General features: G+C 41.8%; 1 protein-coding gene across 2 annotated transcripts in view; it reads left to right on the top strand.

The window, feature by feature from the left end:
• The window catches only part of MSRB3 (methionine sulfoxide reductase B3), a 168,279-nt gene extending 152,629 nt beyond the window's left edge, over positions 1-15,650 (top strand). For both annotated transcript variants that reach the window (XM_021678683.2, XM_021678684.2), the window contains 2 exons: positions 4,416-4,513; positions 12,461-15,650. In XM_021678683.2, the coding sequence (XP_021534358.1) occupies positions 4,416-4,513; positions 12,461-12,625 (263 nt within the window). In that variant the 3' untranslated portion in view covers positions 12,626-15,650. The remainder of the gene's footprint in view (positions 1-4,415; positions 4,514-12,460) is intronic.
• The last annotated feature ends 6,473 nt before the right edge of the window (positions 15,651-22,123 follow it).

The raw sequence follows: 22,123 nt of genomic DNA, 5'->3' as shown, positions 1-22,123 counted from the left end.
TTGGAGTGAAACATTTAAAGTGTGTCAGCAGAAAACCACCTGTGGAAAGCTGTGTCACTGTTCAGGGATGGGTTCGAGGAGATTCTGAGCAGCTTTAGTAAGCCCCATTCTGCGTGAGAAGGAATAATTCTTTTTACTGCAATCTAAAAAAAAAAAAAAATCCACCCTAGTGTAGAGGGTAGCAAGTGCCAAAGATCTACTACTAACAAACGGAATCACTTGCTCTTATATTTGAGATGTAAATGAACATATCCTGGATTTGCTGCCCATTATGCCAATACTGTCAAGGGCCTTCTGCCCATTAGTGTGGCCCAGTGGTCGTCGGGTCACACGGGAGCAGGACTGCCGACAGCCCCACGCAGCTGTTGTGCTTGGGCTACCTGTATTTATATGCTGTCTGCAGATGAGGATTCGTTGAGAGGAGAATCTATTTATTGAATACAAGACATTCCCGATAACAACAGGCTAATATCTAAAAAGTACAGCTTATATTTTTAGAAATAAAACAATAATACCCCCCAATCTGAGCTCATCACATAGAAACAAAGGGATGTCTTGGGGGTGGGGTGAGCCAACTCTGTTTATCCAGGTTTTCGAATGACTGTTCTTTCAAAAAGTGCATGGAATGCATCCAAAACAAATAATGTTTTGTTAGATGAGAAGACCAAAAGGGAAATCCTAAAGAAAGGAGGATGGATGATCTTTCTTTAATGTCAAAACTGACATAAACACATCCCCTCCCCCTTTTGCTCAAGATAATTTTCTCAACAAGACCCAGATTGCTTCAGTCTTGCCTATCACTCTTTGAAGCACTTTCCTTATTATTTGGAGTGGAGGCAGGGTTTCCTTTGAGGATTTTTGCAGCAGTGAAGAGTTCCTCCTTTAAATACTTTCACATGATGAGGGAATTCCGCTTTCAAAGTGCTGTCATCTCTGTGGCTTCTCTGCCATGAGACAATTTATTCTTGGGTGAAGGTCCTTCTTCGTTTGATTGTCAATAAGGACTTGCTTTTCTGATGGATTCTCCTTCAGCTTTATCTGGGAGACCTAGAGAAAAAAATTCAATGTTCTCCTGTGTCAAACTTATTGAAGTTGGCCATGATTCTCTTCTGAAACATGTTCCATCACACGGGGTTACTTATAGTCTTCAACATGGTTGCCCTTGTCAATCTCCACTAAGATTCGGATGACCTATCAAATATTCCATCTTGAAAACTGCCTTTCTCTTACTGCGCAGAGAGACACTGAATTTGGGGGAGTTTTGAAGATAATTTTTTTTTTTTTGGTTGGTTTTTTAGTGTTTCTTCTGATATTTAACCAACGCCATGGGAAACAACCAATAAACTATTCAAGTGTCAACAGTTTTCCCAGAAACATTGAAATCTTTTGAGAACCCCGACTCCATGTCACTACACCTCATCCTTGTCTGCTCTTGAATATAGTCTTCTGGAAAATTCTATAAATATTTAATTCATGGAGACAAAATGTATAGCTGTATAATTTAATAGCTCATTTGAAAGCAGTTCCCTTCCCTCCCCCAAATTTTTAATAGGCAATGATTCACAATAGTTAGGAAAGAATTAGAATGAAGAAACCCCAAATAGAAATGACAGTTTTCTCAATATTATTACCTAAGGTGAGCTTCTAAGTATTTGTGGTTATTTTAGATTAAACGAATAAAAAATTATCCATGTCCCAAAGTAGATTACGTCATTTATGTCATTACTCTTGGACTTTCTCTTTGAACAGTTTGGTTGTTAGTGAGAGAATCAGTATTGTTGAGGATACATTCATTATCTGCTTCCACCTAGAAGCTCCTAAGTGCAACGATGTACCTACCAACCAATCCAGACATGGCACTAAACATATTTCTTAAAACCTACAATCTCCTTCGTATTATAGTATTGAAATGAATGATGTCTTGACCTCGTATTGAGGAAGAAAGTGGAATGTGAGAAGAGAACCCTAGACTAAAGTCAGAATACAGATTCTAGCTTTGGCTCTGCCACGTACTGACTGTGTAATATTGGCAAGTACCATACCCTTCGGCTCCCTCTCCCTCTCCTCCTCACAAAAAATCCTGAGTTAGTGACCTAGATGGTCTTCATGCATTTACCATCCTAAGTAAATAATAAGCTTACTCTACCTATAAAGAGAAGCTTAATTATGGTGTTTGAGCCAAGTTGAATACTCCAGTGAAAAAATAGCATCGCTAATTTCTTAGTCTATTCTGTAAAAAAGGAATGTGATTATATTTTCTGTCTCCTGTGGGACTCTGTGCTGTACCGTAATTATCCATCCTGTCTTCTTGTTTATGCAGACTCTGCCTTAAAAGTGCTCACCATCTAGTGAGGAAAGCATGGAAACAAGTCAAAAATCCAGTATGATAAGTAGAACAAGATAAGTGTATATAATATGAAGAAGTAGCATGGGAAGAGGGAATATATATTTTATATACATTTCTCCCTACCTATTCTGAATTCTAGAAATAGGAAAATGTATGTGTGTTGGAGGGTAGCTTTATGGAAAATTAAAAAATAAATTCCTAACTCTTTACCTGTTTACTACCAAATCAAATATGTCCCTCCATAATATTAGTTGCCATAACCAGCAATCAAATGAGTTATAACATGGAAGGTTAAAAAATATAGAATGTTCTCTTTTGTTTCATAGCTAAATTAATTTTTAATGTCTTCAAACATCACCTTTAAACCTCTCTTTTTCTAGCCATTGGCACTTCTGCCATTGAACAAAGAAGAATACGTAAATGTGCCAAGTAGTCATTGTAAACCCAAAACTGTAGCCTAGAATATGTTTAGATTCTCTTTAGAATTTAGAAAACAGGGAAAGACAAGTTTTCTTAAGAGTACTGGTGTGTCTTGGTGTGATTGTTTTTCGAGGAATGTTATCTTATATCTAGAAAATTAAGGTTTTCCTGGTGATTTGTAGCTATCTTGAACTCAAATCGGGGAATTGGAAAGTGTTTCAACTCTGGGTGTTAAATCCAGCACCAACTGTGAAAGTTATACTGTTGCCTAGTGGGGAGTGGGGGGTTTAGAGGAGTTTCTTATCAAAACTTGGCCTGAGCTAATTTGTTTTGTTTGAAACTGGAAATCAAATTGTTGAAGTCTGCATTCTGTTTTCTTTCAGTTGGTGTATTAACACAAAGCACCGTATTTTTAAAGGGCTTCCTCCTTTCTACAGGAATAAATTTGGCTTCTGGAAGAGAAAAAAAAAAACAAAACTGTACCAGCAGTTCGGCAACATCACACCTCTTCCATCATTTTGGGCTTCAGCTCAGGAACTCCCGACAAATGTTCTGGAAATATGTAAAAACATGCCTAGAAGTACTGAACATAAAACCTGACTGTACACCCATAAACATTTGTACAATCTTATGGTCCTTATCACTGAGTTTCTTAAAGCCGTGTGTGCATATTTAAAAAATCATTTGAATAAATTAAAATTGGAACAAGATGCTATTTGAGAGAAGGTGCTCCCTAGAGATGCCTGAAGAACACTGCTCTATGACTTTCTTCTAGGAAGTAAGCAAGCCTTTTGCCCATAAAATAGAAGCTGCTTTCCAGATAGCCCTGTCCCAAGAAATTAGATTAAGATGGAAACTATGGAATAGTCATTTTTTTAATATTTTAACAAACTAAGTACTGAAAAAGCATGCTTCCTAAAGAGGCATGGAAAGTTGAAAAGTTAACAGCCAGAACAATTGTAATAAATCAATCCTTAAAAAATAAATAAATCTTAAAAAAGAAAAAAAAAGCGGTGGGGGTGGGGCACCCAAGTGGCTCAGTTGGTTGAGTGTCTGACTCTTGGTATGGGCTCAGGTCATGATTTTGGGGTCCTGGGATCCAGCCCTGTGTCAGGCTCCGTGCTCAGTGGGGAGTCTGTTTGAGGATTTCTCTCTTTCTCTCCCTCTGTCCCTCTCCCCATGGCACATGCGTATGCGCGCGCGTGCTCTCTCTCTCTCAAATAAATAAATTTTTAAATTAAAAAAAAACCAACTGGATTGTGTTTTGGAAAATGTCACACTGTTAAGACTCCTAGTGGGTGCCCAGTGACTCTGAAGATGAGAGACAAGACCAAGTGGCAAGAGAGAGCTTTACAAATCCAGAGGCGCTCTAGAAAACTACTGGATGGTCTAAGAATGCTTCTTGAAACATAAACTCCCAATGCAACTGTGATCTGAATGTGAGGAGAAAGTTATTCTTTAAAAAGAGTTGTACTCTTAGGAAATATATTATCCTTCAGCTTTTGACCTTTTTTTTTTCAGGTTGAAGAAGTTAAGCATGATTCATATACTAAAGATTTTCATTCTTTGCTTAGTAGTTCTTTAAAATTATATTCTAACCCAAGGCTGTCTCTCTGTCCTGTTTTGTTCTGGTGCTGCTCTGCCCCAGGTTGGCCTTCATTCCACGATGTGATCAGTTCTGATGCAATCACGTTCACGGACGACTTTTCCTACGGGATGCACAGGGTGGAAACGAGCTGCTCTCAGGTCAGTTAATGTCACCCAAAAACCCACTATGCTGCTCGCTCTGCATGGCAAACACTTTCTGGACTCCTGGTTGTGCTAAATATAGCAACTAAGTCCAAGTGACTGATCACAAAAGGGACGGACGAGCACAATGAAGTCTCTATAAAGTAATGATAGCTCAGTCTTCAGGTGTTCAGCAAGTCCAATTGAATGCCTGTCATTGGCTTCAACACTATTAAAAAAAAAAAAGAACCGTAGGAAAAATCATCTTCAGTCGAATGAGTACAGCAGGGAATGGGCTGTTCTTAGGGCATAGGAAGGTCTCATTATGTGGCTTTGTATAATCTGATATTTAGAGAATACCCCTCTCCCCGCAGTTCTGTGCACGTGTTGTTCAGCTGTGATGATCTCAACATGGTCAGCCAAGACCCCAGAGACAGCTTTCCCTGTGTGGGTGTGGGTGTGGGGGGGAGGTTGGAGAATGGGCAATGGGAAGAGGAGGCGCAGTGGTAGGCTGTACGAGCTCAGAGTGAGGATACGTGATAAGGTAACGCCTCCTCTACTTCCCCTAGTATATGGACCCGTGTTCATTTCCAAGGATGTTCGAATTAGTTCCTGTCACTCTGCTCTAACCGGATTAGGGCAGGCTCTACAGGAGAAAATGAGTATGTGCTGAGGAGGCAAAGATAGTTAATCTGTTATGCCAATGAAGAGACTTGAACTTGTGGGCATTTTGTATTTAAACTCAGAGACATAGGCAGAACCTTCTGTACACAGAATAAGAGCAACTGCACATTCCATTCTACACTTGATCTTAGCCAAAAGGCCGAGAAGCGATTCCATTCTAGAGTAGGCAGTCCTGTTCTAATCTGCTTTACGTAAGTGAGATGTAAAGTCTGAGTGCGGTGGCACAGAGTAGTTTGTTGGGAGATGTCTGTTGCACATATCAGAGGTAAAGGGGACACCATCAGGCAGCTGAAACAGCAAAGTGATTGCCACGTGGGCCTCCCTCAACATTCTTCTACCTGCACTTTAACCCTCTTCATCACGCACAGGAGTTTTAGGGAGTAAGTGACATATTTACTACCAAGTAGGGAGGGCGATTGGTTAGAAGCTAACCATCTGATGAATTTGTGTTCTCTTTCTTTCTTTCTTACACTTGTGTAAATCTACATCGATTCAAGCAGCAGAGCTGAGACTCAAACTTGGGCATTGAGCTCCAGAGCTCTAGGGTGCTTGGATAGATAGGCCATAAAGAGTCATGTTAAAACAAAAAAATCCTATGTTCTCTAGCAGGTTTAATTTAATTCAGGTTTGAATTCAGTTGCATTTCAATTGATATTTTTATTACTGCCACAAAAACTAGTTATAATTATCTCCCCAGGAATCTAAAATATTCGACAAAAACATAACTGGGTAGGATGGTACATGGTAATGTATATTTTGGTATGTAGTACTTAATAAACCTCTTTTAGGACTAACAGTTGTGTTTTGTTTTAAGCTGCCTTAAAGGCTGTTCTTTGACTGCTACTCTCCGTTTTATTCAGAACCCACTTTCAAACATTGAGTCCCAGGAGAACCAAATAAAAAAGGCACAGAAAATGTGAGGCGTAAGATAATAACTTTCCTTAATGCCCTAGTCTCTGATGCTCTGTGACTAATTCTTAAAATTCACAGAATAAACTTGGTCCTTTCTCTGTGCCAGCCACAGAGATAATATTAGTCGTGGTCAAGAAAAGACCATTATGAAGATGAAGGGGTTCTACAGTGACCTAAGAGAAATGAAACCTGCAAGCTGCCCAAATCAGGCAACATTTAAAAAAAGGTATTAAGCTAAACAAGGCACAGCTCTCAGCCCTTTGGTCAAAGGCCTAAGTGACTATCACTATACTTGGGGTCCTTTCTGAATGGTTGGGTGAGGAACTAACACCTACCTATCCCTTCTGGCTTCTTTCCCCACCACCTTTATTTCTCATATTTGGAAAGCATGTGACTCTTTCTTAAATAAAAGTCTTCTCTTTAAAGAGAAGAGGGAGGGAAATTTGTTCTATTAAGGCATGTGTAAAAATACATGCTCTGTGAAGTTTCATGGAGAAAATAATCAGGTTCGAGCACTAAAGAAAGACGTGTTTGTTGGATTCTTCTCCCTGTGGACAGAGTGGAGCATGTCTGCCTCGCGAGAGCAGTAATAACTCACTAAAAGTGTGCTGGGTGTCTGTCTGTCTGTCTGTCTTCTTTCCTTCCTTTCTTTCTTTTGTGTGTGTTTCATCCACACATTTATTTTCCTTTTGTTCTACATTTTTCTTGACTTTTTTCTTTTCCATTTTCTCATTCATCTTTTTTTTTTTTTTAAGATTTATTAATTTGACAGAGAGAGACACAGCGAGAGAGGGAACACAGCAGGGGGAGTGGGAGAGGGAGAAGCAGGCTTCCCGCGGAGCAGGGAGCCTGATGCGGGGCTCGATCCCAGGCCCCTGGGATCATGACCTGAGCTGAAGGTAGAGACTTCTTCAGGCGCACCTCATTCATCCTTTTCATCTCAACTTGGAAAAAAAATAACTGACTTAATGGTTTCCATACTAGCGTAAACACTTGTATTTTGTTTTCTGGTTTCTGATTCTTAATGCTACTTTTCATAAGTTTATCTTTTTTTTTTTTTTAACCTTCTATTCATTCAGTTTATGTAGTCTCTTCCCCTACTCACAGCTTCTCCCATCATTTTGGGGGGGAAGTGGTGTAGGAAACTTCACTCTGATCTGCTTCTCCTCTTTCTAAAATTCTTGTTCCATTTTGAATTCACATGGCTTGTCCTCTCTGGACTGAATTGCAACAATGTGGTTTGTCTGATGAAGAATCTGTTAGATGCCCTAGGTATCTCATAGACATTCTCAGACAAAACCGTAGGCTCAACCTACTTGCTTGGCCTTTTTTTTTTTTGGTCTGTTGGTCCGTAATTCTTACTCCAGTATTTAGGATTCTTCTTCTTTTTCTTTTCTTTCTTTCTTTCTTTTTTTAAATTGTGATATGGATCATGCTATGCAGTGAATTAGACCTCATATTTGGGTAAGGGATTATAAATGTGTTGGGAGCCATAACTTACCACCTCTTTATACTACCCTGTAGTTTTTCCACATGTCCCGTGACTTCTTCAGGTAATAATACTTTAGTAAAATTTTGCTGAGAAAGTTAAGATTGATTCAGTACTGGTCACTTTTCAGAGAAAGAGTGCAGTCAGGTCCTTCTAAAAGAACTGCTGTGTAAGAAACCTAGCACACTGCCTCATCTTTAAGTTAACAGCACAGAAAACGAGCAAGGGTGGTGGAGATTCTTCGGTGCCTTCCGTTAGGATTCCTGCTTGTGGAGGAAATAGGTTGCCCTGTTACATTCTGATTTTTGTTGTAACCGTATTTGTTTGCTTTTCCTATTCTACCCGCTGAATTGCGGAATTATATTCTAATTAACTCTTTCAAAGAGGGTCTTTATCTTAAATCTGTCCACTTTAGTATCTCTCCCCCCCCACTAGCTATGGCAATTTTCTAACAATTTGCAGTTATAAAGAGTTTTTTTAAGTTTTATTTACACTTTTCAGCTAGTGATAAAATATGTCGAGTCTGTCCCAGTTTCACTGACTACTATGAATAATTGTTTGACAGCTTCTCCCTAATTGTCCAACCCCAGCCTGTTAAGCAGTGCTTTGTCAAGAGTTTAAATTCAGAGCAAAGAGGTAAGAGTTGCATGGTTTAAGCTGTAGTTCAGAGAAGTAAGCCCCTCCTGGTAATACTCGGGGAATTCTTCCTTCTTTAGATCAAAATTCTACATCTGCAGCAAATGGGAGACCAATAAATCACTTAACTTTGGAAATCATCTTTAAGGAAACCATGAGATCCCTGAGTTTACGCGAGTTGGAGTCTATTTTTCCCTGTTGCTATTACTAGCTGGAATCTGCGGTGGAGTCCCTTAAGTTTGTTTTAGATCGTTATTAATTTGTTCTAAGGCAGCCAAATCAGCAGAAAGGTAAATATCCACCCATACACGGAATTTTTCAAAAGTTAAGCAGATTTTGGTAAAACCCCAAACCTTATTAATCTTTTGCAGATGACAACTCATATATTGCTGATGATTAAAGATACCCATGTGTTACAATAGGGCTTCAGACTCACAGCCCATCTCTCTTATTCTTGATCTTTCAGTAAAATCATAATGCTAAACTGGTGACTTCACAATCATTTCCTTGGCAAAAGATTAATATCACAAGCACAGAGGAAAATAGGCCTACTTACACACAAGTGTCTTCAATAACAGTGGGAGAAAACGGGATACTAGTGGCAAAGTAAATTGCTTTTCTTCTTAAACTCTTTTCTCCTTCTCATCCTGCCCCATGTGCCCAAGTGTAAAAGGCCCTGCTTTGAAACTGCTTCATCTTGTAGATCAAACACTTAAGAGAAAATGACAATAATAAAGCCCCAAACGTCCTAGAAATAGCTGGGAGAAAACCCTCTAGGACAGTTGGAAATACATCAGTGCGGAAATATGTAACTGTGTTGAATGCACTATTTGTGTTTCCTATGCCCATGATTGAGAATTGCAGTCAGATTTTAAGGAATTATGTTAAATTTGATGTTCAATCACTTTTTGGGGGCCGGGGGTGTCTTTTCCCTTGGTTCTCTGTAGGATCCCCAGTTGCCAACTTCTCTGAGTGGGAGGCTTAGGTGATAAAGGATTCCTCTGGGAACTTTAAAATTTCCTTTTGAACAATTATCTCATGCTTTTTTCAGAATGAGAGCTAGAATATTCAGTTGTAGTTCGTATCTTATCTATGCAATAAATGCGTAACCATTTTCAAACCACTTTCAAAATGCACACCAAAGATTTTACCCTGAAATAAATCATCAACAGCAGGTCTCAGAGATTTCTTCATCGGGCAGCCAGTTTGTTTCAGTTACAAGCAGGTGTGCTGCAATCCCAACGCATTGCCGGTTGGATGGGGCCGGGGAGGCAAAGCTCACAGGCGGCTACAGAAACAATGCATCGCTGACAACTTCCATTCATCATCCCAGCCTTCGGCCAGGGGTAGAAGCCGGAAAGAATGGGCTCCATGTGCGCTCCCCTCAGGGAGGAACCTTCAGGACCTGTGCACTTTTCAAAGAAACTGGGTAATAGACGTTTATGGGAGACTGGGTGTACCTGGGAGGAAGCAGAAATGGCGCTTCGTGGTTCGGCTTCCTGCAGACAGATGGCTTTGCCGCTTGGCGGGCGTTGGAGTGGGCATGTATGTGGCGGCACAGATATAAATGAACACCTGACTACTTTTTGAAATGGTGCTCGTCCCTCAGTTGTCGGAGCCTGGGGTGAATCTTCCAGAACACCTTGTGGCAAGGATGTTGAAGCAATCACTCTCATTTGTAGGGGACTCGTGCCTTTTCCAAGGATTTCCCTACCCCATCCCCAACCCATAGAGTTGTCTGCCAATGATTTTTGTTGCCTCTTCCTAACTGTAAGTCCTCTTCTTCATCCCTCTCCCTTTTCCTTTCGGATTAGGGACATCTAGAATCTGTGTTTTTCTTTCCGTGTAAGCAAAACACCAGTTCCAGATTTTGCAAACGAAAACTGCAGACCAATAACCAACACGGTTCAACAGATTACATACTCTAAGTTGGATTTGTTCAAGATGATTTGGGAAATGAAGACCATATAAATACTCCTAAGTAGCTTCAAGTATATCCTTACTGTGTCTTATTTTTGGAGTAAGGTAAACAGAACCATTTTCTAGATATGCCCAAGAGATGATTAATAAAGGTAACGTCCAGATAGCCGTATTCTCTCATTAAAACACAAAACCAGAAAACCTATCTGAGGCTTTTAACGTGCAATGTCCACCACTCAGATGCCAAGTGATCAAAGTGCCAGAGCTGCATGTGAGATCGATAATTGTGCGCATACACTGGTCACCGAGAGCCCCAGTTCCTGTCGGCCTGTGTGCTGTTTTGGCAGGCAGCAGTAGGTGTTTTCCTGTGTCCATTGGGTAAGCATATGTATTTTTACTGGTGCATCTTAGCTGCTGACGCCTGAAAATTTGGCCTCAGTTGTTTATAGAAAGGAAAAGCAATCTGAGCTGTCAGCCTTGATATTACCTAAACCTGCATAGAACGTGGTAAAATAGTGCAAGATTTGTTTTTTAGGCCTGTTTCATATTTTCCAGGCAATAGATGAAATCAGTTCAGGGTTCATTTTTAGTTCTTTAATAAGCTGACACAGTATGTTGGCAGTAAAATAAGAATGCACTTTTAACATGGAAGTGCCATATAGTCAGAGTTGCTATTTGTGCTATTTATTAATAACTAGAGAACCCCTGAGAATTGAGTGTAGCACTTAGGATAGGGAAACTGAGATTCTAGTTCTTTCCATTGTAATGAGCACAGTCTTTCACTTCTCTCTCATCATCTCCATTTGGTTCATTAGACCAATTTGCATGTCAGTTCCTCCTCTCTTTTCCTGTACTTTCTGAGGGTTTTGTACACCAAACAAGCACAGTGAGAGGAATTAATAAATCATTTATACACCTTTTTTTCTCATGTTCTTCCCTAAATCTTGACTCTTCCATCTGCTCGAAATGCTCCTCTGATACCCACTCCTTCCCTTCCTTTGGCTTCTTATTCCAGAGTCACCCCAGGAGAATAGCCTCTCATCATCATACCTGCAGTATCAGCCCCCAACCCTGACACTTCATATCACTTCCTCTTTTTTCCTTCCCCTTAGCATTTATTCCACCTACCATACTAGAGAGTCAACTTATTTCTCTGCGTGTTAGCTGTCTCTCCCACTAATGTAAGCTCCATGAGTCCAGGGATTGTTGCCTGTGTCTCTAGAGTCTGAGACAATGCCTGGCGTGTAGCGGGTGCTCCCTAACTACTTGTTACATGAATGAATGGAAGTCATTTGCCCCAGGCTTTGGTTTCTCTGTGACATGACGAATGATGTGGTTTCACAACCTATTGGCATATGATGTACTGATGTCTCCATCGCCCTCACTCCTGTCCCTGCTCAGAAAGGGTGCACGACAGCTAAGTGTGACATACCCTGTTGTCGCCTGGGGTCCTACCCAAGGTCAGAGTGGTCAGTGCAGGGTTTTATGCACTGAGCCAGCCTTTCTGGAGAAATGATCCCTGGGCTGGATTTCTCTTGAACATCATCATAGCCAACCATCCCTCCTTGTGCTTCTGCCTGGATTCTGGGCCTCTTCTCCTTCCCAAGTTTTCTGGATAGGCAGGAGCACGGATCTGAGCTTATTCCTTTCCCCATGGAATGCAGTTCACTTGGGTAGAGACCCCAGCGGCTCTGCACCTGCTGGACGCCAGAATGAAGGGACAGTGCGGGCCAGCGACAGTGATCCTTGCCACACCTGCAGGCCTGGTGACCGTGACCAAATCTGTAGAGCCTTGCCATCACTCTGCCGGGCTCCGGGAACATCCAGGGCTGGTCTGGTGTTAAGTTTTACTGCCCATGAAAGCAAACGTCACCTCCGTCATGGCCAGTGGAACAGTATCTTTTACGGTGGACTTCTGCATTTCTGAAACCCACCCATCCAAAGCCAAAAGTAATGCGGGGAGGGGCGGAGGAGAGGTTTTATTCTGCCATGTTTCATACAAGGGCAGATCAGGGGTCAACTCAACTCATAAAATTCCTGCAGTCATTTTTCAGCTGGCCGAGAGACTTCATAGATAAAAAAATACAGTGGCTCCTAAATGATTTCTGATACGCACAGTTCGAGTGTTTTTTCAGTCTCAGCATGTGGTGCGGAGCCTGCCAGAAACATCTTTGCGGCTATTGACAGGCGGATTAGAAATCATCCATGATAGTTTCCATCGTTTCTCTACAGGCTGCCCATCCATTTAAACGGCTGCGTGTGAGTTCCTCTCAAAGCCTGCTTTGTACGCATTCTCCCTTAACATTTTCGCTCTTCTCTTTCAGTGCGGCGCCCACCTTGGGCACATTTTCGATGACGGCCCTCGTCCCACCGGCAAAAGATACTGCATAAACTCGGCTTCCTTGTCCTTCACGCCAGCAGACGGCAGTGGTGCCCAGGGGGGCAGTGGGGTGGGCAGCCCGGCCCCCGCAGACAAAGCGGAGCTGTAGGGTCGTGGAGAGTGGGGGAAGCAAGTGTACTTATCGCGCAGCTTGTTAAAAAAAAAAAAATACTCAGAATTATCTTAGATATATTTTTTCAAAAAATATAAGGGCAGTTTTGTGCTATCGATATTTTTCTTCTTTTGCTTAGACAGAGGCCCCGGCCATCAGTGTATTTTGCTATCAACTAGATCCGGAACCGCTTATACCTTCAGCGAGTGGAGATAGTTTGGTGAACCTCTTTCCCAGGCCACTTGAGTACCATTTGGCATTATTTTCTTTGAGCACATGGCTTCTTTTGAGATTTCTCCCACTTTGCTTACGAGGCAGAGGGTGCTCGGTGTTCCCATCAGAGACCCCTCTGTGGCGGAGAGAGCAGAGCACCAAGAGCAGGGCACCAGACCTTCGAGTCATGTGGCCCTGAGGCATTTGTGCAGGCCTACCTGAGACGGGGGCGGACGGATGCCTGATGAGACTGCTCAGCTCTGTGGAAAGTCTGAGCTACGGTCGTTTATTCGCACTAAAAGGGTGTGAAGGTCTGAAGTCTTTCCTTATGTTAAATCGTTGCCAGATCTGGTCGGGGGGGGGGGATGGTTTACACTGAGTGTTGTGGCAGAGAAGTAAACATTACCTCACGGTTAGGCCTTTATTTTATTTTATTTTCCATTGAAAACATTGGAGTATAAGACAACTATAAAATGCTGGGCCCCGTTTTGTCCAAAGTCCACAAAGAAGAACACTTGCCATTGCTTTTTCGAGGTCTGTCCCTCCACACCTAATACCAGCTGCAGCTGGGAGGGCATTTTGGTAAGTCCCACCGTGTAAAATAAAATACTGGGGACAACACACCTCGTCAAGGCAGCAGAAATAAGAGAGAGTGGAGAGGACCAAGGAGGAAGTCCTGGGTATTAAAATACCCAGTGCTGAGCAGAGAAGCCGACAAGATACTCCAAGTAACAGAGCCCAAACCTGGGAATCTTGTGCGTAGAGGTTCAGGTGACCTCTGGAAGGATGCTTGGGGTTAAAGTAGAAAGAACCAGGAGCTCAAGTCTCACCCTGCTGTGTGACAGGGGACAAGCCATTTAGCCTCTCCATGCCTACTCTTCATATAAAAACTGGGACCTACATTATTTGTAAAATAATTGACACTCTCAGGGCAAATTTACAATATTGCTGTACCATTGAGATCGGTGTTGTGAAATTAAACTGATCTGGTTCTAATTGCCTCAAAGGCTGAAGCCCAAGCATTTGAAATGGAAAGAAGTGGAGAGAAGGTTGACTTAGCTGATTGGTATGGAAACAGTTGGGCCAAGAGCCAGAAATTTTTCTTTGTAGCAATATGGCTGGTTTTACTCTGAGAAGTTCTGCTCCGTTTTGCTGTGTAACATTTAGCTTGCCCGAGTGGATGGCATTGTGCGCGATAAGGTTTCCACAAGTATGAACAGTGGCGATTTAAGATGATATTGCCATAACCAGGTTTGAGGGTGCAGTTTATGATGGATAGATACTGTGTTTGTAGCCTTGAATGCTAATCCTGAAATGTAGTTTTTAAAAAATATTACTTTTGTAAATCTTTGAAAGCTTATGAAAACTGACATCTTTCCTTGTAAGCACCAAGACAAAAATAAGAAAGAGGGACACTTGACAGTTTTACAATGAGAAACAATGAGAAGTTAAAATGCAAAGTAACAAATCAAAGTGGCAGTGTGGTCATGTCCACATTCTTCCATGTGTCTACACACGCTTCCTGGCGAGGCCCTGCCTGATATTCTGGTGACTTCCTTGTCACGTATGCTCTAGCTTCACGATGCCAGGTAAGTCATGCTCTTCCTTCCTCGGCTCCCAGCTGTTTCACCTCAGGCCCTGGGTCCCTCTGGAACTGAGATGTAAAATTTAAGACCATGGAAGCCTCAGGACCCAGACCATCCCGACCTCACAGAGGGAAGCCCATCATTTCCCAGAGACTCAAGGATCCCATGTGGGGTTGGCTAAAGAAGGGGGTCTCCCGGGACTTCCCTGCCCCACACAGAACTTCTCACTTTGGGCCACACAGCACTTCTCACATTGCTCCAGCTACACATAGTAGCCTGCCCCAGGTTTCTGCTGGACACGGGCTACCGTGTCGAGGTGGACAAGGAAGATAAACAAGGGGCTTCTTCCCTCTCCCCAGAGATTCTGGACTCTCATTGTTCTCTCGTTTTTATTATCGGGCTTAACATTTCCCTCAAAAAACTCCTTTTCTAATCCTTTGTCTTTGTTTCAAGGAAAGCCAGCGTCTCTCCTACCACATTTTCCAGCATCAACTTTAAGAAAAATGCAACATCCCTCGAAAAAAAAAAAAACCAAACAAACAAAAAAACAAAAAAAAAACGTGGGGTATATGCATGTGGTTTAATTCCAGATGGCCTTTGAGTTTAAGTGGTATCAACTTTCAGTATATTTCTGTCTTATGTTAAAGAAATATATTACTAAGACGTTGGTGAGCAATAATGTCAGCTGTCGAGCACTAGATTTATTTTTGCAGGATATGGAGTGCAATGAACTACGTCAATATGGCAAGGTGTATGTCATCTGTGGGGGCTGCGCCATTTAACATAGGAAATGCACGAGGCTTTCCCTCTCTGCACTCAGCCCTTACTGTACCATTAGGAGATGCAGGTTTCTGCTGGTGTGTAAAAAGGACATCCATAGAGTCATGCAGAATGGATCTGAAGAAAGCAGCAGTACATACTGTATAAGAGAACATTTCTATGTGTTTAAACTCTTCACTTCTTAGATGCATTGAAATACTTAATGCAAATGACATAGCAATTTAAAAGCCTTTCCATGTTAATTGAATTGAAATGCCTTGCTTTAAATGTGGACTGTTATGAAAGAGATTATCATTTGTTCTGAAGGTCAGATATTTTTGTCTTAGATAGCTTTGTAATAGTTTTTCTCCAAACAATTCCAAACTTTTGAAAAATGTCATGAGATTTTCATTAAAAGAACCCTTTTCCTATGTTTATTGTATACAGAAATTATGCAATAAAATTTCTTTATAAAAATGTGTTCTGCTTCCTGAAGACTCCTGTTATTTTTAGCACAGACACGAGGACCATCCACTGGAGTTTGCCACTATGCTCTGTCAGCCTCCTCCCAGCTGATATGTGTGTAGTCTGCACAGAGGGCCTTTTATCTGATGTGGCCTTTGCATGGAGGGGCTCTCATCATAGGGTCGAGTCCAACTCTCCATCCCTCGGGCCCCAGCAAAGGCCTCCAGGAATCTGAAAGATTGGAGGAAAGGGCAACATTCCCAGAGTTACTCAACCTTCCCCTCAGCACAATCTTCAGCAGCTTGTGTACATTTTAGGGCTTCAATATGGACTTTGGGGAGCTCCAGTGTGGTAACTCCGTGGATAAAAATGTAGGAATGATACCATGCTGATTCCTTCGGCCTCTGTTAAATAATATGACAGGAAACTTCCAGTGTGGTCAAGGATTGGTCTCTAGGGAAATATGGTAGGCATTCCCCAGGGCTCACAGATGAAATCCCCTTTAAGAGTCATCTGTACTGACGAGTTTCAGTGTAGTATTTATTGGTTGATGAAATCTTTCATTTAAATGTTTCGGTTTGTTGTGTTGACTTTGTTTCTTTCGTGGAGGAAAAGTGAGGTGAAGAGGTGGTGAAGACTTTGCTTTTCAGCCAGTTCTTTAAGTCATATTCCTGGGATCCTGGCATCCATGGACCAGCAATGTCACACAGTGTACCTTAGACTTAGAACAGGGCTTCTCAAAGTGTGGTCCCCAGGCTGCAGCGTCCATAGTGCCCGGAAACTTGCTACAAATACACATTCTCAGGCTTCCTCCCAGACTCACTGCAATAAAAATTCTGGGGTGGAACCTTAGCGATATGTGTTTTAGCAAGCCCTTTGTGGGATTATGGTGCTTGTTCTAGTTTGCGAACCATTGCCTCGGAACTTTTAGTGAGGAAAACGTCAGTCTGAATTTTAAAAGCATTTCTTTATGACTCAAAAATGCCTTGTTTTGGGGCACCTGGGTGGCTCAGTTGGTTAAGTGACTGCCTTCAGCTCAGGTCATGATCCTGGAGTCCCGGGATCGAGTCCCGCATCGGGCTCCCTGCTCAGCGGGGAGTCTGCTTCTCCCTCTGACCCTCCTCCCTCTCATGCTTTCTGTCTCTCATTCTCTCTCTCTCAAATAAATAAATAAAATCTAAAAAAAAAAAATACCTTGTTTTGTCATCAGTGGTTGTCTTTCGACAGAGATGAGTCAAAAGGTTTTCCCCAGGCTTCATGCCTCTCAGCTGGTCCTATCCTTCGCTGCCCATTTGTCTTGTTCTGGAGCACCAGCGTGTCCTCATCAACCAGCACCACCTTCACTCCAGTTTGCCTTTCTGGGTTGAACACGGGTTGCTCACCCGTGCCTCTCTAGAACTGCAGGATATCCGTGGCCGGGCTCAGCTCAGCAAATCCAAGAACTAGAGAACAGGTCTCAGTGCAGAAATTGACATATGACCTTTCCTATCTCTTCTGTTTCTTTGTACCTGTACCTTCCATCATCATCAACATGGGTTGTTGTTTTTTTTAAAACATCAAGAGATTTTTACGAAGGGACCATGTATTCGAATTGTGGCATTATTTGGTCAGAAAACGGCTGTCATTACCCGGATCTTAACAATGAAATGAATTCTAAGAGATGCTGGCATACAAGAAAGGTTGAATTAAAACTTGTCCTTGGGGACAGGTTTACAAGTACCTGTACTGACTTCTGATTAAAGTTTATTGTGCATTACAGAAATGATAGAAATGTTACCATTTTGAAGTGGGACCTGAAAAAGTGCCATGTGCCACAGAAGAATATTCTAGCAATCCACTTCCCACCCACTTGCTCCCAGAGGCTGGCCTCATCCTGGACCAACCTGGAAAAGGACTGGCCAACCTGGAAAAGGACTGGCCAGACAATGACCAGAGGTTCTAGACCAAGTAGCTGCCATGCGAGTCGAAGGCTTTCACAGAACCATCACAGGTGAAGGCCAGAATGACCTGAATGAGATCTGGGAACGAAATCAGATTGTCAGGCCCACAGGACACTTTCCCAATTTTTGGGCTGGCTGCAGAACCACACTAACTTGTCAGATTACGGATGCTGGGAACCTCATTCTTATTTCAAGCTTTGCACTTTCCCTCCCTGCAGTGTCCACCACTCCACTCCCAGCAAATGAACTCCCACTTTATCATCCAGGCTGGGCAGGAACCCGACAGATTTTCAGGAATGAACGGCAGGGAAGTCCTCCTGTAGGGACCAAGTGCTTACTTCAGCATTGTACCTACAGGGTAGGGTGTAGAAAGCTGTAGAAGTAGCTAGAAAGCAAAGTAAGGCAGAGTGTCTGTATTCGCACAGGAGAGAGTCCTTAAGAGTTAAGGTGTGGTTGCCTGACGCTTTATTCCCAAGGCCCTCAGCCTCACCATGGGATTTCTTTTTACCTTGATGATACTGTGTATTAAGTCATCTCTGTAAGTCAGGCACTCGATCCGTTTTCTTTAATATGAGGTAGGTAGTCTTATCCCCACTTAACAGATGGTGGAGCTAAAGCTCAGAACCGTTAAGCCAAGTTACAAGCTGGTACATCACCAGACTGAAATCCAAGTTCATTCAAAGGCTTCCTACTTAGCACTACACTGCCCCCCAGGTAGGAGACCGGCTATTTGGCTACAGTTCAGCAGCAGGTTTTACACAGGCAGAAAAAGGTGTTTATATCGTTTCTTATTTCAAATTAATTGCAATTTACCCTTCCAAAATATAATCTGCAGTATGAATGCTTTATTTCAGACAAGGCTTAATTAATCATCATACACCTTGATTTTTTTTTTTTTTATACTTCACTGATGGAGAGTTTAATTTTTTTCCCTAAGGGCTAACATTAATATTCCTAATGATTTCTAACTACCACATAGACAGACAACACATACACACACACACACACACAATAAGCCACATTCTGGATCCAAGTAGAAAAAAAGGAAGAAGAGAGGTGATGCTAAAGATGCACTTGATCAAAACATCCCATTTCTGGCACAGCTGATCCAGTTAACCTCTCATCTAGAAAGATGTACAGCCCTGGGCGGGGCCATGGAGATGGGGTGTCCTTACCGTTCTCACTAAGTCAGTGAGATTTAGCAATCAGAGACTGAAGAGGCGGGGACAGATTCCTGAGGGCTCTTACAACACCCAGAGCAGGTCTGCAGGGCATATGATGGACCTATCCCAGGAACTGATGGAATAAAGAGGTTTGTTTCTGTTTGATTACAATTCATGACAGATTGATAACTGCAAAGGCATTCAAACTTGGTATTTCATCCCCCCCTTCTCTTTAACACTACAGCTTGGAAGGCCAGTCAGGCATCTGGTGTTTGTTAGATGGCTGCGTTGCATCATCCTTATGATTGCTGGGGAACATCTTCTAGCATTCGAGCGATCGGAGGGAAGACCACGGGGCACAAAATGGCCTCATCCGGTTTACATCTTCATTACTGCGCTTCTCACATACCTGCTTACATCTGGAAAAAATCTTCAGGTAAACCTCTTGGGCTCTTTCTCTAAAGAGTAACTGTAATTATTAGGGTTATACCCAAATTCAGCTTAGAATAGGTATATGGCTGAACTTCAGCCAAAATCCTGTGCCGGTCTAAAAGAAGATTTCTTGCTTTTTTTTTTTTTTTTTTTTACTTCTAGTTACACAGGAGGGGCCTTTGCCCCACACATGGCAAGTGGGGTTCCTGGTTCTCTATACCCAAAGCTTCTATTTATGCCCTTAGGGAAAAGGCAAGGAGACTTTAGGGAAAAAACTTAAAGATCTCCTCAAATCTCTCACTGACTCTTTCCTCAGGACCAAGTCCCAGAATTCTAACCTGTATTATAGGTCATATCAACTTTCACAAATGCCAAGTCTTTTCCCCACTAGGTACTATCACAAACCTTACCTTGCCAAGTAAGAACATCAAAAAATTTTTTTCTACTTCTTCTATTTCCAGCTTATCTCACTTGGACAGGGTTCGTCCATTCAACGCACATTTATTGAGCCCTTCATGGGCGAGGCAGGGGACACCACAAACAGAGTAAGACTGGGTGCCTGCAGTTAGTTGGGAAACAGACACGCAGCTAATTATACGGAGTGTTGCGTAGGGCACACATTAGCGGGGCGAAGCATTACGAGAGCTCGGCTGGGAGAAGGATAAATTGTGCCCCAGGAAAGGGGGTTAGCAGAGAGGGAGGCCGAGTCAGGGAAGCCTTCATTTAGAGAGGAGACAGAACACATTTTTTGAAGAGTCTGTGACATTTCACACAGAAGAGAAGAAAATGAGATCGTCCAGAGAAATGGATGATCATTTGGCTGCCTCCACTCTCGGATGTGGTGCAAACAGGCTGCGGCAGGAAGTACAGAGACCTTTGGCAATCTGGCTACCACCCACCCGTCCCAGCCTCATCTCTCACCTCCCCTCCCTCACCCACCCCCAGCCATTCCGACTTCCGCCACGTTTTCCAGGGGCACATACTTTCTGCCTAAAATGTCCTTCCTGCCTTTTCTGAGTGGTAGACTCGAATCATCTTTCAAATCCAGGCGTCGCTTGCACGAAGTACATTGCCCGTTTCCTTTCCTCCCCTAGCACAAATGGACTTCCATTATCATTTGTCTATGCCTTGCTTCTAGAGTTCATCGCACTGATTAATTGTTTCCCGCACCAGATTTGGAGTTCCTCTCGAGGACAGATGCTTTGAATAAATCGTCTTAGTAGATGGAACAAAGCTAGAATCAGGTCTAAACAAAACAGATGGTGAAATTCATTTCCACTCTTCTCTCATTTTCTCTGTCCTGCCCCATCATTTCATCTAACACCCACCTAGATTTGTCCTATGGGCTATGCCCATGTCCCAAGCCTCTTTCCCCTTTATGATCCTTCTAGGAGCTTAATCTGGGAGATAACTACTGCCTACTTACTCCCAGTGTTTATTAGAGGCTAGACTCTTAAAATTCATTATCTCATTTGATCTTCTGGGTTAAGAGAGAAGTCACATACTGAAGGCTGAAGGTGGGTTTTTGTTTTGTTTTTTGTTTTTGCTTATTCCTTTTTAAAAATATGTTTACCGATATTTAAAAATCAGGAGATCCCACATAAAAATCCATTTCCAGATTCTTTTGATAGAAGTGAAATCTGGCAAGTCTGGGTAACTATCTGACGGTGCCAAGTAGTAGCTGAGTACCTGAGGTGTTGACACTCTGGCTTTGCTATGAGCCTCACGGCTTCCTGTGGACTCCCATTTAACTTCATATGTGTGCTGTCTTCTTGTTTCTTATAATAGACAAATATTTCTGGTATCCTTGTCTCTACCAAATAGGAAAATAAAATATAGAGTTTGGAGGCCACATGACTTATTTTTAAACCTACCTATGTCCTGTAGGTGTTTGGTTGATGACCCCTGAGGTAGGCAATACTATTATCTTTATTTTACAGATAAGAAAGGTTAAATAACTTCACCCTGATAACATATATAGGAAAAAAACAGGGCAAAGACAGGGCCATTTAACTCTAAACCCCTTGCGTTTCAGTGGAGACTTTTTGGTCCTGCAGCTCCCAAAATAGGAAGTTCTTGCACAGGTATATCTAGTGTGGGCACTTACTTTTAAATTATGTACATTCATCACTATAGTAATATAGTATGCACGTTCTAAAATATGCACAAAGATGGAAAATTTTAAAAGATGGAATAAAAAATTCAAAACGTAAATTTAAAAATCGTTAAATGTTTTGGTAATGGTACCAAAAATATTTTTGCTTTTACTAAAATATATAATATTTTTAGTGAAATTGGTGTGAATTTATACATCATTAATGTTTTAAATTTTAGGTTTAACGGTTTGGTGAAGCAGTGTTTGAAGGTTTGGATCTAAATTCAATTTGTTTTAAATACTTGCTTCGGTGGTTGACATCACTGAAAACTACATACCACAATGACATCCCTATGAAAGCCCCACCATGGGCTCACTGATGGGTCAGGATACTCATTTTTTTACATCCCAACCACTGGTGTACAAAGGTGTCTATGGAATTTTGGTTAGTAGATCTTCATATTCCCAGATGTCAATAAGGTATTATTGCAAATTATTCAGATATTTAAAAAATTATTTAGCAAATGTGAAAAATCCATTGAACAGGGTTGAAAACAGATTTTAAAATTCAGATCTTAAGTTTTTAAAGCATTCAGATGTAAAATATTCTTTAAGGTAAGACACCGTTTTGTCAATACACGTCACATAAAAAATGGAAATAGTTCCAAATACCCATTTTCAAAATGCTCCCTCCAAAACTTGAGTTTTTTTAAAAGACAGTTATGCATTGTTGAGATGTCACTTTTGCCTGAAAGGAAGGGATTGAGTATATTATTTAAAGATAATGGTTAGATAGCGTACTTCTAACAGATACTTGTCATCACAGAAAATGTTGGGAAAAC

This window comes from Neomonachus schauinslandi, chromosome 5 (assembly GCF_002201575.2).
Source record: "Neomonachus schauinslandi chromosome 5, ASM220157v2, whole genome shotgun sequence".
In the NCBI taxonomy this organism is placed as follows: domain Eukaryota; kingdom Metazoa; phylum Chordata; class Mammalia; order Carnivora; family Phocidae; genus Neomonachus; species Neomonachus schauinslandi.
The sequence above is the reverse complement of the archived record's forward strand: the minus strand, read 5'-3'. Positions and strand labels throughout refer to the sequence as shown.